We start from the raw sequence: 21,375 nt of genomic DNA, 5'->3' as shown, positions 1-21,375 counted from the left end.
GGGGGGGACTAGCGATGGCCAATCAGATTCCTGGGGGCCCGTGCCACCCCTTGCCACAGCTCTGACCCTGTCCCTGGTCTGAGGCAAATGAGTCACATGAATGACTCATGAAACAAAATCTCCACACAACCATCCCTCCTAAGTTGCAGAACAACACACCAGTAAAAACATCCAGTCAAAGAAATAAAAGGCACAAAGTCTTGCAGCTAAAAAAAAACCATTGCCACAAAGAAGAGGAGCGACACACATCTATCATATTGATTATGTCTCTGAGCTCAGATCCATGCTACTCAGCATTCCACTAACGACGCAGCAGCAGAACCTAATGGAGAAAATGCCAGTCTCTTTGATCCAGTAACAGACATCATGCAGAGTGGAGGGGCTGATTACGGAGCCACTTCATTGGCCATTTAAACGGTGCTCCACTCATCACATCTGCTTAATTCCATTAAGATATCAAGGTGTCTTGACTGATGAAAATGCAGTTGCTCTACAGGCACAAAAAGTATCATTAAAAAGATGATATAAATGCCATTCACGTACAGAGGGATGGGGGGAAACGAGGAGACTGACACAGCAGACTGCATGCAGAGGGAGAAGACTTCTTCTGTCAAACTCCTGGGGTGCGGTTCAACAAAGACAGAAAGAAAACAAACTGCAAGAAAAGAAGTCTGTAACAAGTGTGAGATGGTTAAAAGCTTTTGGGATTTGTTTGCGATCAAAGCTGAACATTTTAAAACCATGAGAAAACCACAGCAGGGGAACTAAACACTGGCTGAGATGTGTGTGATACCTTCAGATCAAACATTGTATTCTCAGTGTCATACCAGCTGCACAGAACATATTTCGACAACAGGACAACAAAAGTGCAATAGAACACTGAATCTATCAGTATCAGACTAGTACCAGTCTATATGGTTCAGACTGAACACGCAAACTGGAAGTACTAATGGCAAAGATGAAACCAGTTGCTTGAATGAACATGAGCTCTGATTCTCTTCTGTAGGTCAGTGCCTCTGGGGGGGGAAGGCTGTCTTTGCCTTGGGCAGCTCAAAGCAGTCACTTCTCACTAGGCCAGTCAGGATGTTACAACTAAAGTGAAAGGATGTGGAAGTAACCATTAATAAAAACAAAAAAACCTGTGTGCTAGCAACTCATAGTTTTACTCTGTGGGGTTTTACTTACTGTGGGCCTACCTGTGCTTTAAGCTAAATGCTAAGATCAGCTCACAATGACTGATCTAATATGCAATGTTTAGGAGGCATGTCTACCATGTTCGCAATCTTGGTTTTGCGTGTTGGCATGCTAACATTTGCTAATTAGCAATATAAAGCTGAGGCTGAATGTCATTAGTTTAGCAGGTGTTTGCTCACAACAGACAAATAGATATTTGGCCTGATGATGGCGCTTGATGAAAAGTCAGGGGTTCACCAAAGTTATTACAGTATATCCTGAGGTGGGCATGAATATCTGAACTAAATTTTATGGCAATCTACACAAGCTGTTACAGTTGTTTAGACATTCTCACTCAGGGCCGCAAGGGTGAACCTCATGGCATCGCTAGAGGAAAGACAGGCAGTCATTAGGATTAATTGTCTGGGAACCACGGATGCCTATACAACATTTTGAGCCAATCCATTTGGTAGATGGAACAATAAGTGAGAACTGTGACCTGCGGGTGGCGCTGGTAATCACCAATGTGAGAGGGATTTATCTCCACCATGAATGGATGTAGCAAATTTCATTGGAATCCATCCTGTAGTTGTCAAGATATTTCACTACAAGCCACCATTGTCAACCTCAAGGTGGCGCTGAAAAGTCAGGGGATCACCAGCCAGTAGGATTCATCCTCTGAGGACCATGAATGTCTGTACAAAATTCAACCGTACAGACAATCCATCCAATAGTTGTTGAGATAATTCACTCTGCAGTGGTGGACCACCAGACCGACAGATCCACAGACCCGTGCATGGCTAAAGGCTAGATTTATAAACGTAACATTAGTGAAGTCAACACAATAATAGTCCTCTATGAGCATCTGGACCTGTTACTCGTCTTCTTAAACATAAGGCATTAAGCATGTTTACAAAATGTTACCAAAAGCTGGCTGTGTGTCATCTTCTCCCTGTGGCTGCCATGATGATTTCTAAATTAATTAAACCTTCAAAGCTGGGATGTTGAAATTATTTATCCGCTTTACGGGACAGGACTAAGAAATATTACACGAAGGGGAGGGAACATTAAGTATTAGATTACAAGAGCAGGTTGTTTTTCAAGGTCTTTCTCTGCTGCCTCCTCCCACGGGGGTCAAGTTGGACTCGTGCGGGGCAGAGGGCTGAGAAAATAGCTTTGTCTCTTTCACTATATAGACGAACAAAAGACAGAACCCTGTTTGTTCCTCGTGGGCAGAGAGGAGGGGCGCGTATGATGGAGAAGTGGGAGGGGTGCATGTCTAATTGTGCTCGTGCATCTGTGTAAAGGGGGGGCAATGCCTATTTTGAATATTCCATATGATGAACGAGCGTCGGCCCTTTTCATAGAAAACAGAAGCCTTGAAACGACAGACAACAACGGAGGAGCATATTCCCCGCCTGTTCGACCTGAATGGGGCAACAAGCTTTGTAGCGCTCCCCTTCACTGCATAATGAAAATAACATTTGCTAAATTGATATCAAGAAATGGAAACAGGTTTTGTAGATGTTTTCACTGAAAACATACAATGATATTACACATGAAGCTATGTTTAAGCCACATAATGTAAGAATTTGCATCCTTTTGGAAATGTTTGCTTGCGATTTTGAGTGTTTTCATGCACGTGTGGGGAGTCCTGAGAGGGAGGAAATGAGATAGAAGCAGAAGGACACACATTGCAGAGACAGTGCAGGGTAATTAGTGAGCCAACATCACGTTTTCTCCTCTCAATAACTGGGCTAATTGTTCTGGTTCGTTACAGCATGTTAATAGGATTGATCCACAACCTGTGGAATGTTTGTGTTAGATCCAAATCTTTCATACACAAACCTCACTCGCTCAATCACCACTGTGTTGCCCTCAAATGTTATCTGTACAAGCACTTGCACACACTTTGCTTGTATGTCAACAGGCTGAAAATCTCAAAAACCAAAATAGATTTCACCCAAAAATGAAATAAACAGGATAAAAAGGAAAAGGTCAACTTAAAATGTGTTTTTACAGCGAAACATGATAATCTTATTGAATCTAAATACTTAAAATACTGAAAAATATTTCCCATAATCCATCCACAAACAACACTGGTTGCATTGTGTCTAACTCGGATTTAAGGGAGATGATGCAACAAATACTATGGTAAAGCTATTTCTATTAATAAAAAAAAAAAGAAATGGCTTGTTACCAGGGACATGAAACTATGTGGCTGCATTTTCACTAGAAGCAATGACCCTTCTACATACGTAAAACCCTATTGTGTTGTAATCTCTGTGGGATGAATGATAGAAATGCATGTAATCTCTAGCCATAAATCTGCTGATATCACTGAGCATAATGGACACAATAAGCTTACACACTGGACACACGCCATAGGTCCACTATATTCCGTATATACAGTATCTTTCACACTGAAATTTAGAAAATACCCTCATCAAATAGCACAACAAATAGCCTCCTCATTTAAAACCCTGAGATGGGGCTGTTTGACAAACACAAACACAGTATCATGTGCGAAACTGCGTGGGTGCAGAACCAGCATGACTAACACATGCACAGATGTTCTGCTCATGAACACGTCAATTTCCCAGAGGGCGATGCGTTGACCCTCTGGCTCTGCATCGCAAAATAGCTACAACCCCTGCTATCAGAGAGCAACAGCTACAATATATGATAATTTACTATTATCTACCATATAGCCATATTAAAAAGAAGAAAATGTGAAATAAAACCACGCGATAAAAGGTCTTACGAGGATACAAAGATTAGTGAAGTCAGACCACTTAATCATGATCATATGACCCCATAAAAATGTGAAAACAACAAAGCTACCGGTAACACCGATGAGTAGTTCAACAGCAACTATAAATACAAGCCCATAAAAAAGGAAGCTCTGAATACAATATTAGCTCTCTGTTGTTTTAACCTACTTTTGATAAAAGCTGCACAAGGGCTTTTATGTTGAATTGTGTTCACTGTGTTTACACAATTAAGGCTTCCAAAAGAGTTTTGTTCAGCAGCCCAACTTACTGTAATGGGAGAAGTGCTGAAGCGAATCTTCCTCTTTGGAGGGATGTCCTCTTTGTTTTCTTGTGGTAGACCAGGAATCTCTGTCAGGTCAGAGCCCGGGTCGTAGACAATATCCTCATCGTCTCCGTAGAGGTCATCCTCAGGATCTGTGCAGCTTTCCCCCCAACCCTGGTAACAGGCGTCCCCGTCTGCGTTAAAAATCACCCGCTCATTCCCAGTGTATTCCTCATCAGGTTCCTCCACCTGGCCCTTGGGAGATTCAGATTGCTTATCTTCTCTTGAACCATCCACATCCTCCTGGCTGACCCCAGCTGGTGTAGTTGGGGTCGGCAATGGCTCAGGGGTTGCATCTTCAAAAGCTTTGTCATCTTTGGACACCCCTAGATCCTCACTATATTTTCTTGTTTCTGAACGTTTCTCTTCTTCTACATAAGAACCATTAACCTGGCTTCCATTGGTGGTGACCCCAGGAAGACACCGTCTATCTCCACCCGTAGTTTCAGCTTTGTCTTGGGCTTCTTCCCCTTGTTGTACGGGGTTCAGCTCCGAAGTCTCTGTCCCAGGACTGGGGCTTAGAAGGTCTTCAGAAGACGAGGAAGCGGGAAACTGTCCCCCTGTCTTGCTCCGGTTGTTTCCACGAACTGGAGATTGTCGTGAATCATCCTCACTGAGGTCCCCTCCGTGGCGTTGAAATCCGTCTGGTGAGTAGAGGGCCCGTCTGCTAACTCCTCTGTAGGCCGCACCTTGGTTGTTGTGGTCTGCGTTTTCAAAAACAGCACTGAGTTGACTGACAGTTGGCGAGGACGCCTCTGTTCTGGAGCAAAGCGAGTCCAAAGAGTCTGTACTGCCTCTATTAGACCTTGTACCCCGCCAGTCATCGAGGTGCTCATGGGAACCTCTTTTATCACGTCCGTACGGAAAGACTGGTGATTGGGACTGGTCACGTGACTGCTGCTCAAACAGCTTCCTGGTTTCAGAGAACTTTGCTCCAGCGCCTCCAATCCTGTCAGTTGATGAGGAATGCTGGAGTTTTATCACTGATCCATCAGCCTTGTTGATGAAGTTGGTGGGCTTGACCAGCTTTTGCGGCGAGGAATCATCACAACCCTTGGCCTTAGCTGAGGTATTTTCAGAGCCCATCTGCATGAACATGTCCTTAATGCGACTAACATGGCTGCCATATTGGCGGCCCCTTGGTTGTTTCACCCGTTCGAGGTCTTTGGGCTTGGAGTCTCCATCAATCCGAGGCTGGTCAAAGGCCTTTTTGAGCGCCTGAAACTCAGCCCGGTAGGCATTTCGGTGGGGGGAGGCACTCCGGAGGCTGGTCCTCTCCCCCGAGGCCTCCGTCTTCAGCATGATGATGTCTTTGGATTCAGAGGGGATGTCAGCATCGCCGTGGCCTCATTAGAATGTGGGAGTGAGGAGTCTAGTTTGACCTGCTGCAGCGCTGAATAATCTGATCCAGCTGATGTTATAGTTCCTTCAGGCCCATTCACACCTGCAGAGATAAAGAGAGACATTATGAATATAGAAACATTTTGTAACACTGCCTGATTATGTGAGTACAAGTGAGATAACTATTTAAACATTACAGTACAATAAATACCATCACATACACAGAAATCACATAAACCTTCTCAACAAAATGATGATTACAAAGCTTGAAAAGAGACAATTTCCCCCTTTCATCAACACTATACAGAAACATGGGGCCAAATGACATAATAGCTCTAGAGAACTAGTTATGAAAGCCTCTGAAAGCCCTCTGCTGATGTTGTCTTTTCAGCATTGCTGCACTGTTTACCTTCTCAAATCAATACTTACTGTAGACATCAGTGTAAAGATTTGAGCTCCTTATGTTTAAATCGGTGCTGTTGGAAATATTGTTGTTGCCCCATGTTTTCTTTCGCCTTGTGTTCTTATCTTTTCTCTCTCCCACTCCCTCTGCTTTTATATAGTAAGCTCTGACCCTTGCACGCTGCCACATCCCACAGCTATCTAAACCATCACTGACATTATGGTGGTTCCTACCAAATGCCAGCTCTCAAACAAAGCACTGCATGGTAGTTACAACCTTTAATGTACAGAGAAATGCTGTTGAATGCACCAAAAAAAAGTTGATACCATCCCTGGGACAAAAAGAGAAAAGAATTAATGAACTGAAACACTTGCAGTTTCAATGTTGAGATTATGGCTTTGCGCACCATCTCAATAATAGTGGGTTAGTGCAGGCAAGTATTGAATTAGATATCCCATACCTACAGCCATTAATTTTTAATCATGTTTAGAAATACATTCCACAAAGAGGGAGATGAAATATTGCACAATAAAGCTGAGATAAAAAAAAAAAAAAACATTCACTGGGACACAGAGAATCCATTAATCTAAGTTGTGCTGAAACCCACAGCCTGGATGGTGGATGCACCAGCAGCAGCACCAGCAGTGGCTGAAACGTTAATGTCCTGGTTCAATATTCATTATTCACCATGCTGGACTCTTGCTGGCCCATCATAATCCTTGAAATCCTTGTGCAAAAAAACCCATCCGTTTGAACTTGAGGGACATCCTGTGCCGCTTCGGAGGATTTTGCAAGGAGGAAAAATAAAGTTAAGAGGTGAAAGATGAAAGATGAAACTGAGGCTTTAACATTGTGTCAGTGGGATCAGACAAACAGAGACCGAGAGCCGCACATCAGCCACACCGCACACAACATGACAGCTCACCCCCTCCTCCTCCTCCTCATCTGACACTGGTAAACATTCATTTATTCGCTGCTTTTTCCCCCCCCTGTTTTACTCCTGTGCAGATTCATGCAGGGTTGAACATAAAAAAGACTGACCTTTTTTTTTTTTGGTCTATGATTAACCAAAAGAGTAAGTTAACTGTTGACCACGAACCACAGCGATGTTGCCCCAATGTTACAAAAACAAAAGAGTCAGACTTACATGCATGGCTCCGGCTTGGTTATTTTTTAACGCGTGATACGGATAAAACTGTAATCCAGAGGGCAAAATATGGACGCTCTCGTTGCAAAATATTTCGATGAAAACATGTCTATTCCACGCTGGGTAAACAGTCCGGGGCGGATTCGCCGCTACAGAAACGTTGTTTTTTTTGACACACCGGAGCCGCTACAACGCCATTGCAGGCAGTGGATGATGCTGCTGCCAGTCGCACTGTAGGGGTGTCGGTGCAGCTTGGCAGCTCATCGCACTGAGCGCTGCACCGGGGCTGCGTCTGCGGGACGGCTGCGTGAGATGTGCATCCGCAGCGCCCGCAAAGTAAACACACTCAGCTGGAACGACAGCCGGAGATTTTGCTTGTGCAAAGCCTCATGTGACAGGTGCTGAAACCTGAAGTGCGGCAATGGTTTGGTCCGATAATCTGCCGCACGGAGGGGGTTTCAGTATCAGGCGAGCTGCAGTATCAGGCAGAAATACCAGCACACAGCAACTGTAACTTCCCACTGGCTGCTTATTGTTCATCCGTGGGGTTTGGGTGGGGTAGAGAAGGGTCAGGGACCACCAGCCCAGGCTGTGTGATTGGTGTTCAAATGAGGGTTTCTCAACACATGGTGTGAGGACCACCAGGGGACCTAAATTGAGTTGATAGGAGTTTGATTTCTCTTTTAATTCGCTCGCAAAAAGTCAAAAAGAGAGAAATGAGGGGCAATTTATTACAGCACATACTTATTCATCCATCTTATCACTTTACATACAGGTGCATGAATGGCTATTAATTCAGTCTGTAGGGTGAGGAATGTTTTCATGGGTTCCCCTCAATATTAATGTTGGCTACACCAAACAAACTCAAAATGGCTTAATGCATATTTTATAATGCTATATGGTTTATAAAGTTTGCGGTCTCTTTACCCAATGGACATTCATATTTTAACAGACTTATATTAAAGAAGATCAGAGGGCATAAATCCTAGCCTCTTGGGTCACACTGGAGTCATCAGAAACCGACTAAAACACGGGACTGAATTCATGTGATGAAGCACTAGAAAGGAAGCTTTGTCAACATCCGAATATGTGATTATTTTTAACAAACAGCACTGAGTTACATAATTAATTTGGACGTGTTGGAATACATGACTATAAATATTTTGTAAGCACAAAACTACAAGTTATGAATTACATTTTTATTCAAAGTTTAAGCATGTTTCATTCAAGTGTGATTCATCAGACTGGATCATGCATATGCTGCATACATTTGAATGATTTGACATTTGAAATGTATTTGTCACCTTCTCAAATCCCGTAACACAAATCTCCTTCATAAATGTATGCAGTCATATAATCTGACAAAATATGCAACTTACATCATTATGTAACCATTTCCGTCCATACTGAGCTCACTTACAGCAGAAGCGGTTTGCATATTAATTCTGCTTTTACTAGTCGGTTACTGTACTGTTTTTACTTAGCAACCCTTACATTTTTTTCCTGTGCCAGCATCTTGAACTTAGAAAGTCAAATATTATATGAAAGTTGAGGTCCATTGTATCTGCTAAGAAACAGATGAGCTCCTTTATTTAAAAACAGCCCTCACTGCTGAGGAGAATGGGAATGTTGCGTCTTGCCTCACTGCTCATAACAAGCAAATTCAGGACAATTAGCAATGCAGTGTAAACTGAAACTTAATGCATACAATGCTCAAACAGATCTGGACTCAAATCATTCCCAATCTGCCTTAAATTAGATTCATTTGGTTGCCATCTTAGCCTCTTGCCAAATTGAAAACGCTCTAGTCTCCATTATGCGTCTTGGCATTGACCTATAGTGATTGTTATGATACATTCATATCCAGTCTAAACACTGGCTATGTGAAGATGTTGCTAAGCAACCTAAAAATAATCTTAAGGGGATAAAAGGGAGGGTGAGAGAACAGAACAGCCTCGCACTGCAGAGCACAGAGGATGGATTGCATCGTGTTTATCACCACAGAGGAAGCCATGAATCCAGACTCAAATATGCCTGTATCAAACAAAAAGCACGCCGTGACCAACTGTCAGCATGTTGAGCAGCATTAGGGTCATTTTGTGCAGGATCAAAGTGCTCTCTTAGTGGTGACTGACATCACGGGGGCATGAAGGGTGAATTAAGGCTCCCACAGCCCTATAGCTGGCCTGACTTGGAGCCAAGGGGCCAAAACATGACCATCTGTCAGCTAGGACTGTCTCTGCAGGGGGTCTGGACAGATTGGAGCAGACTTCTCAAACATGCATGTGCCCTCTTACAGCTGGACGTAGGAGGTCAAGCCCCGGTGAGGGAGGGGATGGTGTGTGTTTATGTGCATGTGAGGAAGAGGGTGTGTCTGCCTGCACAAGTCCTGATCCTAATTTTCATAGTCATAGATCAGAGAAGCCTCTAAACAGTGGGATTTGGCAAACATTGAAAAATGGCTTCAAGAGAATTACACAGTGACAATGAAGTGACATCCCCATGGGTCGAAAGAAAATACAGAAGCCACTCCTTATGTTTAATATGCATTAAACTCCCATTTAACACGAACAACGTATATATACCTATAGAAACATCTGCTGAAGGCGTATCCCTCCTATTCTGATTCACATCCTATTTTTGCGCTTTCTTTTCACTAGACAACCATCTTTTTCCATCCAGATGTTCAGCCAATGGGAATTCTTGCTGTTGGAGGCGGAGGAAGGAATGCTGCTGGATGCTTACAATTATGGCTGTCAAACCCAGTGACCATTAGGTTAGATAAAACATCCCTTTTCATGTAAGATTTACGAGGATGACTTGCACCATGTCCGCTGCAGCTGTCGCGGTATGGCTCGGTACGGGTATGTATCGATTAAACTCGGAAATATCCGGGAATTTCCTCCGCGTTTGTCCCTTTGGTATCCGCGCTAGTTAGCCGGCTAGCGGTTAGCCTGTTAGCCTGCTCATGTTTTCCAAGAGGCTGAGGAGGAGAAAAGAAAGGCTAACAATAAAGAGCTCCACCGTTATACGGCTGGAGCAAACATTCAACGTGAAAAGAAGTGTATTTTGTACAGTACCTTACATCTGTAACGAGGTTAATGTTATACGTTGTCTTGCTAGTTATGTCATTCATCCAGCTGTTGCTACCTCAGGGGAAAGGATAGCTGATAACGTCCCCTGGCGCAGGCCTGTGTTTATATGTCGACCAGATGTGTTACCAATGCCTAATTAGGTAGCTAATGCTAGTTTAGCAGCTCAAGTTATCCTTAATTACATGTGTGGGGGGGGGGATAGATGAGATAATGTTAATACACTGCTGCACTGTGTGAAGAAAAAACATGGTGACAGCATCTTATTTATTACAGCTGCTTATCACTGGTACACACATTGTCTGTAGGCAAAATATATAGTCTCAGTTGGCAGGTTTTTAGGTACACACCTAAAGATTAATGCTGCCTAACACAAAAGCCCTTCAGTAAATCCTGCCTTCATGAATTGTAATGTTCAGACATTTACAAAATCATCTATCGCCTTAGTAATACGGCAAGAATTAAAGGACTAATGTCTTAGCAAAGATTCTTCTTGAATTTCCCTCGGGATAAATAAAGTATCTATCTATCTATTTATCTTAAAATACACTTTTATCTAGGGGCACAACTAGCAGTTTACTTTTATTATCAATCTGTCAGTTATTTTCTTCATTGATCAATTATTTTCTCTAATAAACATGAATCTACATCTTTAAAACAGAACAAAGTGTACATTATATTATATTAGTATCTGTTGTATAAGTTTTAGCCAGGTGTACCTAGTAAACTGGCAATAATATAATATATTCTTTCCATTCATGCTTGTATTCATTGATCCAATAGTTTACATTGTGCATGCCTATGATGCCAAAGACACCGCTATGCATGAGAGAAATGTCCATAAGGTGCGATCCAGGGGCTTGACGCAGAGAACAGCCCCGCACAGAGATGGTGAGTGGGTGTGTGCAGTGGTGCACTTCATGTGTTGACCCGCTGTCCCCTCCCCCCCGTCATAATACAGTGACACGCTCAACTGGTTCCCCATTAATACTGGCGTTATTGTTTTCAGTTGTCTGCTGTCCCACAGACTTGTCCCACTTACGTTTGCTGTAACCGCAGTTAACTGGATTCAAATTGTGTCTAAACCTTGTCCTTGCTAGAAGTAGAATTTACCAGTCATTAACTCAGCGATCTGTTTCTTCTGTTTAACATGATGTTGCCGGTACTTTAAGGCACGGATTAAAAGCTGTGGATGACACAGAACTTCTCGACAGTTATTTCAGTCAAATCAGCGATGTACTTACCTTTACAGAGCGCTGGAAGAGTGAACTGGCTGTTGCATGTGCCCTCCTGTCCTTAGCCATCGCCTTCTGCTCGTTGTGACACGGACTACTTTCACTTCCAGGTCTGTGTTTAGAACAACGAGGCTCAAATGCATCATGGGCAGAATACCAAAGCTGCAGTCCAAACAGTAGCAATCCTTGTTGTCTGTGCTTCCCCTCTAAACACCAAAGAAGCACATGCATTCCTCCTGATCCGGACGGCATGCACATACAAAGCTGATTCAACAGAACTAAAGCACATCCCTCCCTTGTCTCTGCTTCAGCTAGCTAGAGGCTTCAGTTGGCTAGAGCAATTAGAGGGACAAGGGCGGTTTAACTAAGGCATCACTCCTGAGACTTCAGCCTGCCCAAGGTCAGACCAGAGAAGCATAAAATCTGGTTAGCCATTTCCACCAACCCCCCCCCAAGGCCTGTTTGTGATCTACTGTGGCATTATGGGCGTGCGTTTCAGTGATTATGATTATGTACGCTGTGTAGAGAAGTGTATGTAAGTCGAACTCAGGGAAATGTATCTTGCTGTGTGTGTTAGCATGCATTTGTCTGTCTCTACGTTTGTCCCGCAGCAGGAGCAGACAGGTTAGTCTTCAGCGGAGAGTTTAGCATTAACCTTTAATTGGTGATGTATTATGTACAGTAGGAGTGCTGCAGTCCATCATCTCGAGAAGGCCTGGCAGAAAGTCAGCCTGCCACAAATAAGCAGATCTGATGCTATTAGCAGAGCGCCAGTGTGGCTTAGTCAGTGATCTTTACTTACACTGGCTGCTCTCTAACGGAAGACACTGTGATGAGAAAGGGTGAAACACAGTTTAACAGGAACATGTTAGCTGGACTGGCTAACCAGGCTGCAAGGAGTGAATCAAAGTTCAAATGTTGATAGGCTCAAACACATTTCAAATCCCATAGGTCATTTCCTAGTCCTCAGACCATTAGATGAGAACAGGCTATCTGGGCGTCTATGTCCCGCCTGTCTCAAATAGATGTGTCTCAAATGTTTACCACGTCCAGTCGGCCTCTGAGCAGAACAGAATAGGCGGTGCTTGACCTTGACCGGGAGTGTGGGACTGTGGTCCTTTTGTGTGGTGAAGAATTGATGAGGCCCAACGGGTCGGGTAATAGAATCCGAGCGTGTGCATTCAGAGCAGGATTTGGCGATCGACTCAAGTCACCCCCCCCCCCCCCCCTCGCCCCACCCCCCCCCCCCCGAGGGCGCTGCCGGTGCGCTGAGATTGAATGAGATTTTATTCTCGCTCTCTGCTCTGAATAACCTAGAACCAAACGTCACGGTGCAGTAGTAGCAGCAAGAGGAGTTATCGTGTGGATTAGTTGTGCTCAGGTGGTTCTCTCAATCGGTCCTTGGAAGCTGATGTGGTGGATGTAACCTCTAGGTTTCTATAAGTGACACCCCATTTCGCGGGCGTATAAATGATATTGATTGTATCTAGCTGTGACGAAGCCCTTGGGGACATCAGACATATGGCCACTTCAGTGTGTCTCTTTGTGGCCACAGATGTAGGCCCAGTTTAACATACGTATGGGACCGTTTTCCAACTTTCCCAGCAGCTCACCAGTGCGCTCAGATCGCAGTTAGGCAATTTGGCCTTGTAGATGTGGACTTTCTTAATAATCTGCAGCTTACTCTGTCACCTAATCTTCTATAACCCCTTTGTGCACCCTGGTAATAGATAACGCTTAACCAGCAAAGATCACATTCTGACTTCCTCTTTCACGGACAAGGATTAAAATGTAAATCCCGCTCTGTTACTCTCTTCAGCCGAGACTCTCTTTGGAAATCAGCTTCTGTTCAAGGAGAGAGCTTACAGCGCAGTGGTAGAACTCCACTTGATGTTATGATTATTTGATGCGTATGAGAAGATGAAGTAAACAAACAATGGGGCAAATGAACAGCATTTTGCGAATGGGAAGGCACACAGATTTCCAATGCCTTCTTGTAGCTGCCTAATGTGTCTGGAGTTCCGTTTCTGCAGGCGAGAACCGTTTGAACCCTTTCTTGCACTTCATAACAATAATAAATCTCCAGTCCTTCCTCAGCTACCTCCCTTGCTCTTTCTCTTCCCCCTCCTCGTCCTTCCCCTCTTCTTCCTTGTACACTCAGTCTCCCATGGTGATTAAAAACGAAGTGCCTCCTCCCCACTGAGGGAGAGCGAAGGGGGGGTGAGTGAGAAGAGGAAAACGCAGCGCAAAAATGCTGAGAGGTTGAAAGAAGACAAGTGAGCAAGAGAAGGGGAAATAGTGAAAGAGAGGGAGAGAGCTGGGCAAAGCACCTCCAGTCTTACATTGTGTCAACTTTTGTGAAGGGGCTGCCATTTTCCTAGCGATGCCCTTCACAAATAAAGGCTAAACATTTGCGTTTGAGATTGGAGCGGGGCTAAACGGAGAGCATATTGGAGACAGAACGGGAGGAGGGCACGAAAACAACTCTGTACAGTCTGAATGACGGTCATCACTGCTGCTTTTACTCACAGTAACTCAGCTCCGTGCCTCTGAAATGTATTGTTGTGGTTTAGCAAGTCAAGTCAAAATCTTCCTGCACTGCACCCTTGTGTTAAGCAAATTCATTTCCAGGCAAGAAAAGTAGACACATCTATTATTGTGAAAAGTACAGATTCTCAAAGTCTGAAATAGGTTAACAAGTAACCCAGACGTTCGCTTTGTTTTCACCTCTATTAACTCCCTCTCTTCTTTTTTAATTAGTGTTGCTGGTATGCCATTTATGAACTAAACACACAGGGGGGAAAAAGCAGATGTTCTGCTTTCTGGAGCTAATTTCCTTTTGGTCTGAAATCTCTGTTTCAGTGGTCACCATCTTGTCGAGATCGCACGCAGACCGTAACGTCTACCCATCCGCGGGAGTGCTATTCGTCCATGTTCTGGAGAGAGAGTACTTCAAAGGAGAGTTTCCTCCCTACCCAAAATCAGGTGACATTCATATTTACTGCCCTGTTTTGTAGTGATTAATAGTGTAGAAATATTTGATTATCCAAATCTCTAAAAAAAAAACATTTATACAGGCAGTTTTTGGCGCAGTCATTGTATAAATGGAGCAGTGCATTGTCCATTCATCATATTTCACTAGTAGAAAATGCTTAGCTGCTGCTGGCAACACGTCCACAATTCAGCTAATGGGTCTAAATGTACATTACTGAATTGGTTCTGACCCATAACAGATCATTGGGTCACCGCTCATTAAACGGCTCTGCCTACAGGTGATGCCGGCAATGACCCGATCACTTTCAATACCAACCTGATGGGCTACCCCGACAGGCCGGGCTGGCTGCGCTACATCCAGAGGACCCCGCACAGCGACGGCGTGCTCTACGGCTCCCCCACTGCAGAGCATGTTGGCAAGGCCACCGTCATAGAGGTGGGTGGTTGGATCACCTTTAAAAGGAAGAGAAGGGAGATTTGTGCTTCTGCTTAATATGTCAAGGAAGGGAAATTAATTTTATTTTTAATGTTTGTGCTAAAAGTGTTGAAATAGATGAAAATAAAAGAATCTGACCTTTTCAGGCTTTTAAAGGCAAGAGTAGTATCAGATACTTAGGAGTCTTTGCCAAGGCACACATAAAGGTAATGAAGTAGTAACAGGTTTGAATTGATTTTACTGAGCACGGCAGCATTTGTCTGCATTTAGAAATGTTACGCTCGAGTCTTCAGACTTAAATTCCATTATGTTTTTTATGCTTTCTTTGTCCCCCATAAGCTACTGTAGAAATTCTTTCCCCAAAAGGCTTAACGTTCCCAGCGGCGCACATGTGCCTCTATACGGTGTCTCGATTGGGTACAGAGCCTGCGTAGTGTATCTAGCTCAGCCTCGTCCAGAGGGCTGCTGCCATATAAGCTGCACTGATCTGGGCTTAAACTTTCACCCCTGTGTGTTACAGATTACTGCCTATAACAGACGCACTTTCGAGACGGCACGGCACAACTTGGTCATAAACATCATGGCCACGGAAGGTAAGAGGTGCCAGTATGAGAGCTTAGAGCAAACAGAGATCAGACTGTGCAACTTCCCTGATTAAATCCTGAGGCCACATTGACGAGAAAATGTTGCCTTTGATTGCTTTTGTCATTGAGAACCAATCAATCCTTTCTAAAGACAACATATTGACAGCCACGTGTTCATATATGAAACTCTATCTGCTGATGACTTTCAGTTATTGTAGGAATAGTCTTTAAATAAACTGGTGAATTATTATACAGTCAGGCTTCATCTTTCATGCATCAAGTATCTCAGGTTATTCATCATAAATCAGTGTGGCGTATTGTGGCTGCTGTATAAATTATTACGATATATCTATAAGTAGTACGGTATATATATATAGGAAGCAGCCATTCCTTCTAATCCTTTGTGACTACACGTCACATCTGTGCAGCTGTATGTTTGCGCAGAGGCTTGTTGACCAGTCACGGTACATGCAATACAATATGAACCAAGTTGGTTGAACGCTCAGCAGATGTTGGCGGCGCTAACATAACATTACTCTCCCTATGCTGTGATGTCGTTTGCCATCTGGCCCTGAGAAAGAAGCCGAGTCATAACAGAGCAGAGCAGACACACCAGCGTCTGCTGGACAGACTGGTGAAATCAGTGTCATCTATGCAGCAGTAATAAAGTATTAATGATGTCTTAGTCAGCAGAGCACCACTGCAGCTGCCCTCCTGTCCTCTCTCTCTCTCTCTCTCTCTCCCTCGTCTTGCTGCCATTCACCTTTTTCCTCCAACTCTCTCTTCTTCATCCCTGTGCACAGAGTTCCCTCTGCCCTTTCAGGCTGAGTTTTACATCAAAAACATGAACGTGGAAGAGATGCTGGCCAGCGAGGTGCTGGGGGACTTCCTGGGAGCGGTGAAGAACGTATGGCAGCCTGAGCGCCTCAATGCCATCAACATCACCTCAGCACTGGACCGTGGCGGCCGCGTGCCCCTGCCCATAAACAACCTCAAGGAAGGGTGAAGATTTTGAAATGTTTGGCCAGACTTTTATCACATAAGTTGTAATTATGACATGACCCAGTTACAGCTAACGATTTAGCTGTAACTGGGTTTGGTTTTCTTTCATTTTAAAGTACTTTGCATTGATTTTGAATTTAAAAAAAATAAAGTGTGCAGGTTGTGATTTAGGTACAATTTCTCTGGATAACTTATAAGCACCTCCCTCAATCAAACAAATTGCTTATATTATCAGCCCACTCACACCATGCTGACATTTTATTTAATTGGAGCCCTGGGGATCCACAGCTCACTGTGAATTAGATGAGTACACATGGCCGTCAGCACTGACAGACACTGTCAGTTAGTCTATTTCAGAGGGTATAGCCCACATGAACTGCCATAAGTTGTGCATCAAAGATTGATGCTGACGTTTTGGAAGATGAAAGCGTCTAGGAGAACACTCAGTGGAGGAGAAATGCTCTGACTATAACAAGCTTCAGCATAAACACGTGAAATGAGGCTCCATCTTCTCCTCTCCTCTCTCATGCTTCGTGTGCGTCGCTTTGTGTCCTCTCTCTAGAGTGTATGTGATGGTCGGTGCTGATGTTCCCTTCTCGTCGTGCCTGCGGGAGGTGGAAAGCCCACATAACCAGCTGCGCTGCAGTCAGGAGATGGAGCCTGTCATCAGCTGTGACAAGAAATTCCGAGCTCAGTTTCACATTGATTGGTGCAAGATTTCTCTGGTGAGGATTGTCTTGTACAGATTTCCTTGAATTTAAATTAGCAGATTCTTTAATACTGAGGCAAGAGGGGAACAAGTACGCTAGCCTTAAGCAATTGACCCATCTTTTTCAGTTCAGGCAACCTGCTGTATTGTTCACGAATGATGAATTAACTCTTAATTATTTCTTTAGGTTGACATCAACAAAGTGGTCCCAATATACATTACCCGTCCCGACCCGGGCACTGGGATCCTGCCTGAATTTGGGGAATACAACCCCCCTTCTGAGTCACTGAAGACTAGAGACTACTTTTCAGACTTCCTTATCACGCTGGCTGTTCCCTCCGCTGTGGCACTAGTCCTCTTCTTCATCCTCGGCTACACTATGTGCTGCAGACGGGAAGGGGTGTAAGTGTGCCTGGTCTTAAATTTTTTATGCAAATATTGCACCAAACACCCCGACAAAACATTTGAGGAAAGTACAGAAACTGTTACTTAAGTATGTGAGAACCCAAATGGAGAGAAAGGAGAAAATGGACAGTGCAGGATATTTAAAATAGGAGCACTAATCTGGACTGGAATTGCAGCTTGTCATTACCATTACCAATTATATAGTCCATTTACATAAAGTTCGCCCATGATTATCTGTCACAGCTTTTGTTAATGTCATCATGTACATCTCGATGTTTTGGAAGCGTAGCCAAGACACCGATAGCCATTTCTCCTCGACAAATCCTTTCATCATTCTCCATCATTTACAGGCTGGGAGAGACGTGCCCCCTCGTTTACTCAGTGTTCTATGTCCCATCACCATTTCCACTCTTGTCTTTACCCAACAATCCATTCACTTGTGTGTAGATGTCTGTTGAACTATTAATATTAGTATTTAATTCATCCATTTTGTTTTGTTTCTAGGGAAAAAAGAAACATGCAAACACCAGAGTAAGTGTTTTTCCTCTCCTGTGTTTTTCTTTATTTTGGGTCTGTTTCTGTCCCCTCCCTCTCTCTCTTTGGTTTGCAGTTTTGTCATCTTTGTTGTCATTGACGGCTTCCTCATAACCATTCATATGCTCATCTATGTGTTGACATCCATTCATCCAATGGGCTGCTCAAAAAATCAGTGGCAGGTTATTTAGGCTGTAGCAGTAACAAATTGCTTAAATCGTACATAAATCTCAAAGAACATATCTAGCACCATAAGTCAGACGAAGTCACAGCGATAGGTGAACGTGGATGTTATATTTCTGTGCTTGCATGAATCGAGTACGCAGCTCACCAAAGCAGATACGAATCGATGTCGCATATTCGAGTATTTTTAAATGTGTTTCAGCAAGTAAAGCATTGCATACGGGATGAGCCAAAATTAACACCACCAACCATGACCACAACACAAGCTCATACGTGTTAACATGGCTGCCTCTCCCCTCCAGTATCCAGCTGGTTCACCACAGCTCCATCCAGAAGTCCAGCAAGGAGCTGCGGAGCATGTCTAAGAACCGGGAGATATCATGGCCCCTCTCCACCCTGCCCGTCTTCAACCCAGTGAGCGGCGAGGTGGTGCCGCCCATACACCCCGACAACTACGAGACCACCAGCATGCCCCTCATGCAGACACAGACGTGAGTTGAAAGGTTATTTAGTATAGGGTGGCGGGGGAAACGCACATGCGGCACGTGAGGGAATACGCAGATGAAATGCACCGAGCAGCCACTCATTAGCAGGAACGCAGATGTATGGCTTATAGGCGTCATTACGGGGAAATATAAGTCGAAACACCACCGTTATCGTTTAATCTTATTTTCAGTAGTTCTAACATACCAAAGTCAGGCCTTTGGAAAATACAACTACAGCTTAAGAGGTTCAAGCTGTCCCATGATTTTCCCTAATGTGCTTGAAACTCATAAAAATTTGCTCATATAAGTACAACAAGCTTTCTCGTGATACTAAAGGCTTGTGTAATGTCTGTGAATGTCTGCTTACCATAGTATCATTGTTTATAATTCCAGGAATCTGCAAAACCAGATTACGATACCACAGCAACGGCCATCAGGTTAGTCAGCCTTTGTTCCGTACTCTACCTTACTCCATCTGCATGCGTAATATGCGATGTGACTTTATTTAATTAATAAATAACAAATAAAGATGCTTGCACAGGCTTTTTTACTGGAGTAGATGTCAGAGCAACATTGGGTGGGTGTTCTTTCATCTTTTTACATTGAATAAAATGACTCAATACAGACAATAATGAATGAATGAATTAAAATGTTGGAGTCACAGTTATTTTTCTCACAACCTCAATCTGTCCTTACACTATCTCCCTCCTACATGGCTGTAAAAATACAAACATCCAGACTCAATTGGACACAGATTATTGAGGGTAAATCATTTTGCCATGGCACTGCTAGAAGAAATCAGGCATTACTTCTTGTCTGATGGTGTCTCAACACTATCTGGTGTCGGTGTGTGAGCGCCCTCCTGTGTGCATGGTGTTCAGCTGCACTAACCTGCTGCTCTCTCTGTTCACTGCTAACAAAGGAGATAATTATGTCATGTCAACCTTTCGAAGGCTGGAGGTAGGTGCTGCAGTCTGTTTATGAGTTCACCTAGACATAATTCATGCTGTTATTAGTTATTCCAGCTCATCTTTTCTGCTTAAAATGACTAACCGCATGTCAAAACTTCAACACGCATGCTCCAATAAAGTTGAATATCATTTTTTTCCTATTTATTTCAGGTAAATGGTATTCCTGAGGAGAGAAAGGTGGCCGAAGCACTGAACTTGTGACCAGAGACACCAGTGTTGGAGCAGATTCCATATCTATAGTTTTGCTTTTTCTAACATTTGTGCCAATCTGCATGCCTCAGAGGTGTCTTTACAAAAATGTATCATCCATATGCACTTACACCTTGAAAAGTGAGAGTGTGGAAGAGAACAAAAAAGCTTAGCGGATTATATATATTATAATACATTAGAATATTTTGAAATATTTGTGTAAATGTTCAAACTATGTTTGTATTTCTACTTGCTTTCCACAATGGACCGCTTAGAGAAAAAGGGAGTTTTACATGGAAATGCTTTAGTTGTCATGTGTTATTAATAATGTTATGTGTCACATGATAACAATAAATTCTTTCAAAGTAATTTGCATTTACTTTAAGTACCTCTAGTAGAGTTATTTTAATGAATGTCTGAATGTTTCTGTCCAAACAAAAACAACCAAACCAGCACATTTTATGAAGGTATTATTAACAATGTACAACAGAATAAAGGCATTTATAAATAATATGGATACATTTCACATTTTTATGACGTCACAGAAAATGTACATGTTACATATTTCAAAGAGGCCCTGCACAGGGGTATAAATAGTTGTTGCTTTTACATGACCAAAAAGATCTATTAAGGCCTGAAACAATTACCAAATTTATAGCTGTTGATCAGTAATAGACGAGAAAACAGATCAGTAAACTTCACACATTGATGAAAAATTGCAACATGGAAATGCCATTTTCCTCTATACAATGAGGAGATGACAGGTAATAGAAATTACAAATTTACTTGGCTCTTACTCAGTTTGAGGACACAACCTGAACTGCACATCATCAGATAAATGACAGGAGAAGCCTTAAAAGGTGTGGACAAATTGTTCCACTGTAATGAAAAAGACTATTCTTTGTGGACCCATGTTTTTCTTTTAAAGAGAAGCTACATAAATGTGTGAAAAACAACTGACACCGCAAACATTTACTACCCCATAGCAGATAAATTATGCAACTCAAAATTCATATTCAAAACAGATAGGATGTTACATTATCATTCTTTTTTGTATCTGCCAAATGACCTTGACAAAACATTTGATTTACCCAATAAAAATGTGCTAAAGTGCAAAAAGTATCTGCACTGGTACCGTGTTAAACGCATGTTTAACATTGTATTTCACTGCAAAGATTGAAAAAAAAAAAAAAAAAATGCAGGTCTTACAACAAAAGTGCTAATCTTTCTTAAATGTCTGAGGATATATAGGCAAAGACACATCACCCACTTGTCAAGTGACATAATATACAATATTTTCCTATAAGCAACAGTATTATGTCTTCTCAGGTCAGTCACTGCATTACGTAGCAGTTGTCTTTAAATGTTGATGTTGTTGGCTCTGATGCGCAGGGCC

At 43.0% G+C, this 21,375-nt stretch overlaps 2 protein-coding genes across 4 annotated transcripts in view; one reads left to right on the top strand and one right to left on the bottom strand.

Moving 5' to 3' along the window:
* ppp1r9a (protein phosphatase 1, regulatory subunit 9A) overlaps window positions 1–7,674 on the bottom strand; it is a gene marked incomplete in the record, with an annotated part of 43,593 nt that extends 35,919 nt beyond the window's left edge. The window contains 2 exon segments of the mRNA XM_035681529.1: window positions 4,216–5,713; window positions 7,161–7,674. Of these exon segments, the coding sequence (XP_035537422.1) occupies window positions 4,216–5,571 (1,356 nt within the window).
* A 2,178-nt stretch (window positions 7,675–9,852) lies between these two features.
* Window positions 9,853–20,490, top strand: sgce (sarcoglycan, epsilon). Of its 3 annotated transcripts, XM_035681564.1 has the most exons (12): window positions 9,853–10,024; window positions 11,036–11,143; window positions 14,350–14,472; window positions 14,760–14,917; window positions 15,438–15,510; window positions 16,305–16,503; window positions 17,066–17,228; window positions 17,400–17,614; window positions 18,122–18,148; window positions 18,637–18,825; window positions 19,213–19,256; window positions 19,941–20,490. In XM_035681564.1, exons 1-12 carry the CDS (start codon window positions 9,976–9,978, stop codon window positions 19,955–19,957), a joined length of 1,365 nt encoding a protein of 454 aa, XP_035537457.1. In that variant the 5' UTR covers window positions 9,853–9,975; the 3' UTR covers window positions 19,958–20,490. The 3 variants fall into 3 exon arrangements, with proteins under 3 accessions (XP_035537457.1, XP_035537459.1, XP_035537458.1); XM_035681566.1 differs by lacking the exon at window positions 11,036–11,143; XM_035681565.1 differs by lacking the exon at window positions 18,122–18,148.
* The last annotated feature ends 885 nt before the right edge of the window (window positions 20,491–21,375 follow it).

This window comes from Morone saxatilis, unplaced genomic scaffold, assembly GCF_004916995.1.
Source record: "Morone saxatilis isolate NCDOM2014 unplaced genomic scaffold, NCSU_SB_2.0 Contig9, whole genome shotgun sequence".
NCBI lineage: Eukaryota > Metazoa > Chordata > Actinopteri > Moronidae > Morone > Morone saxatilis.
This window is presented reverse-complemented; position numbering and strand designations above follow the sequence as displayed.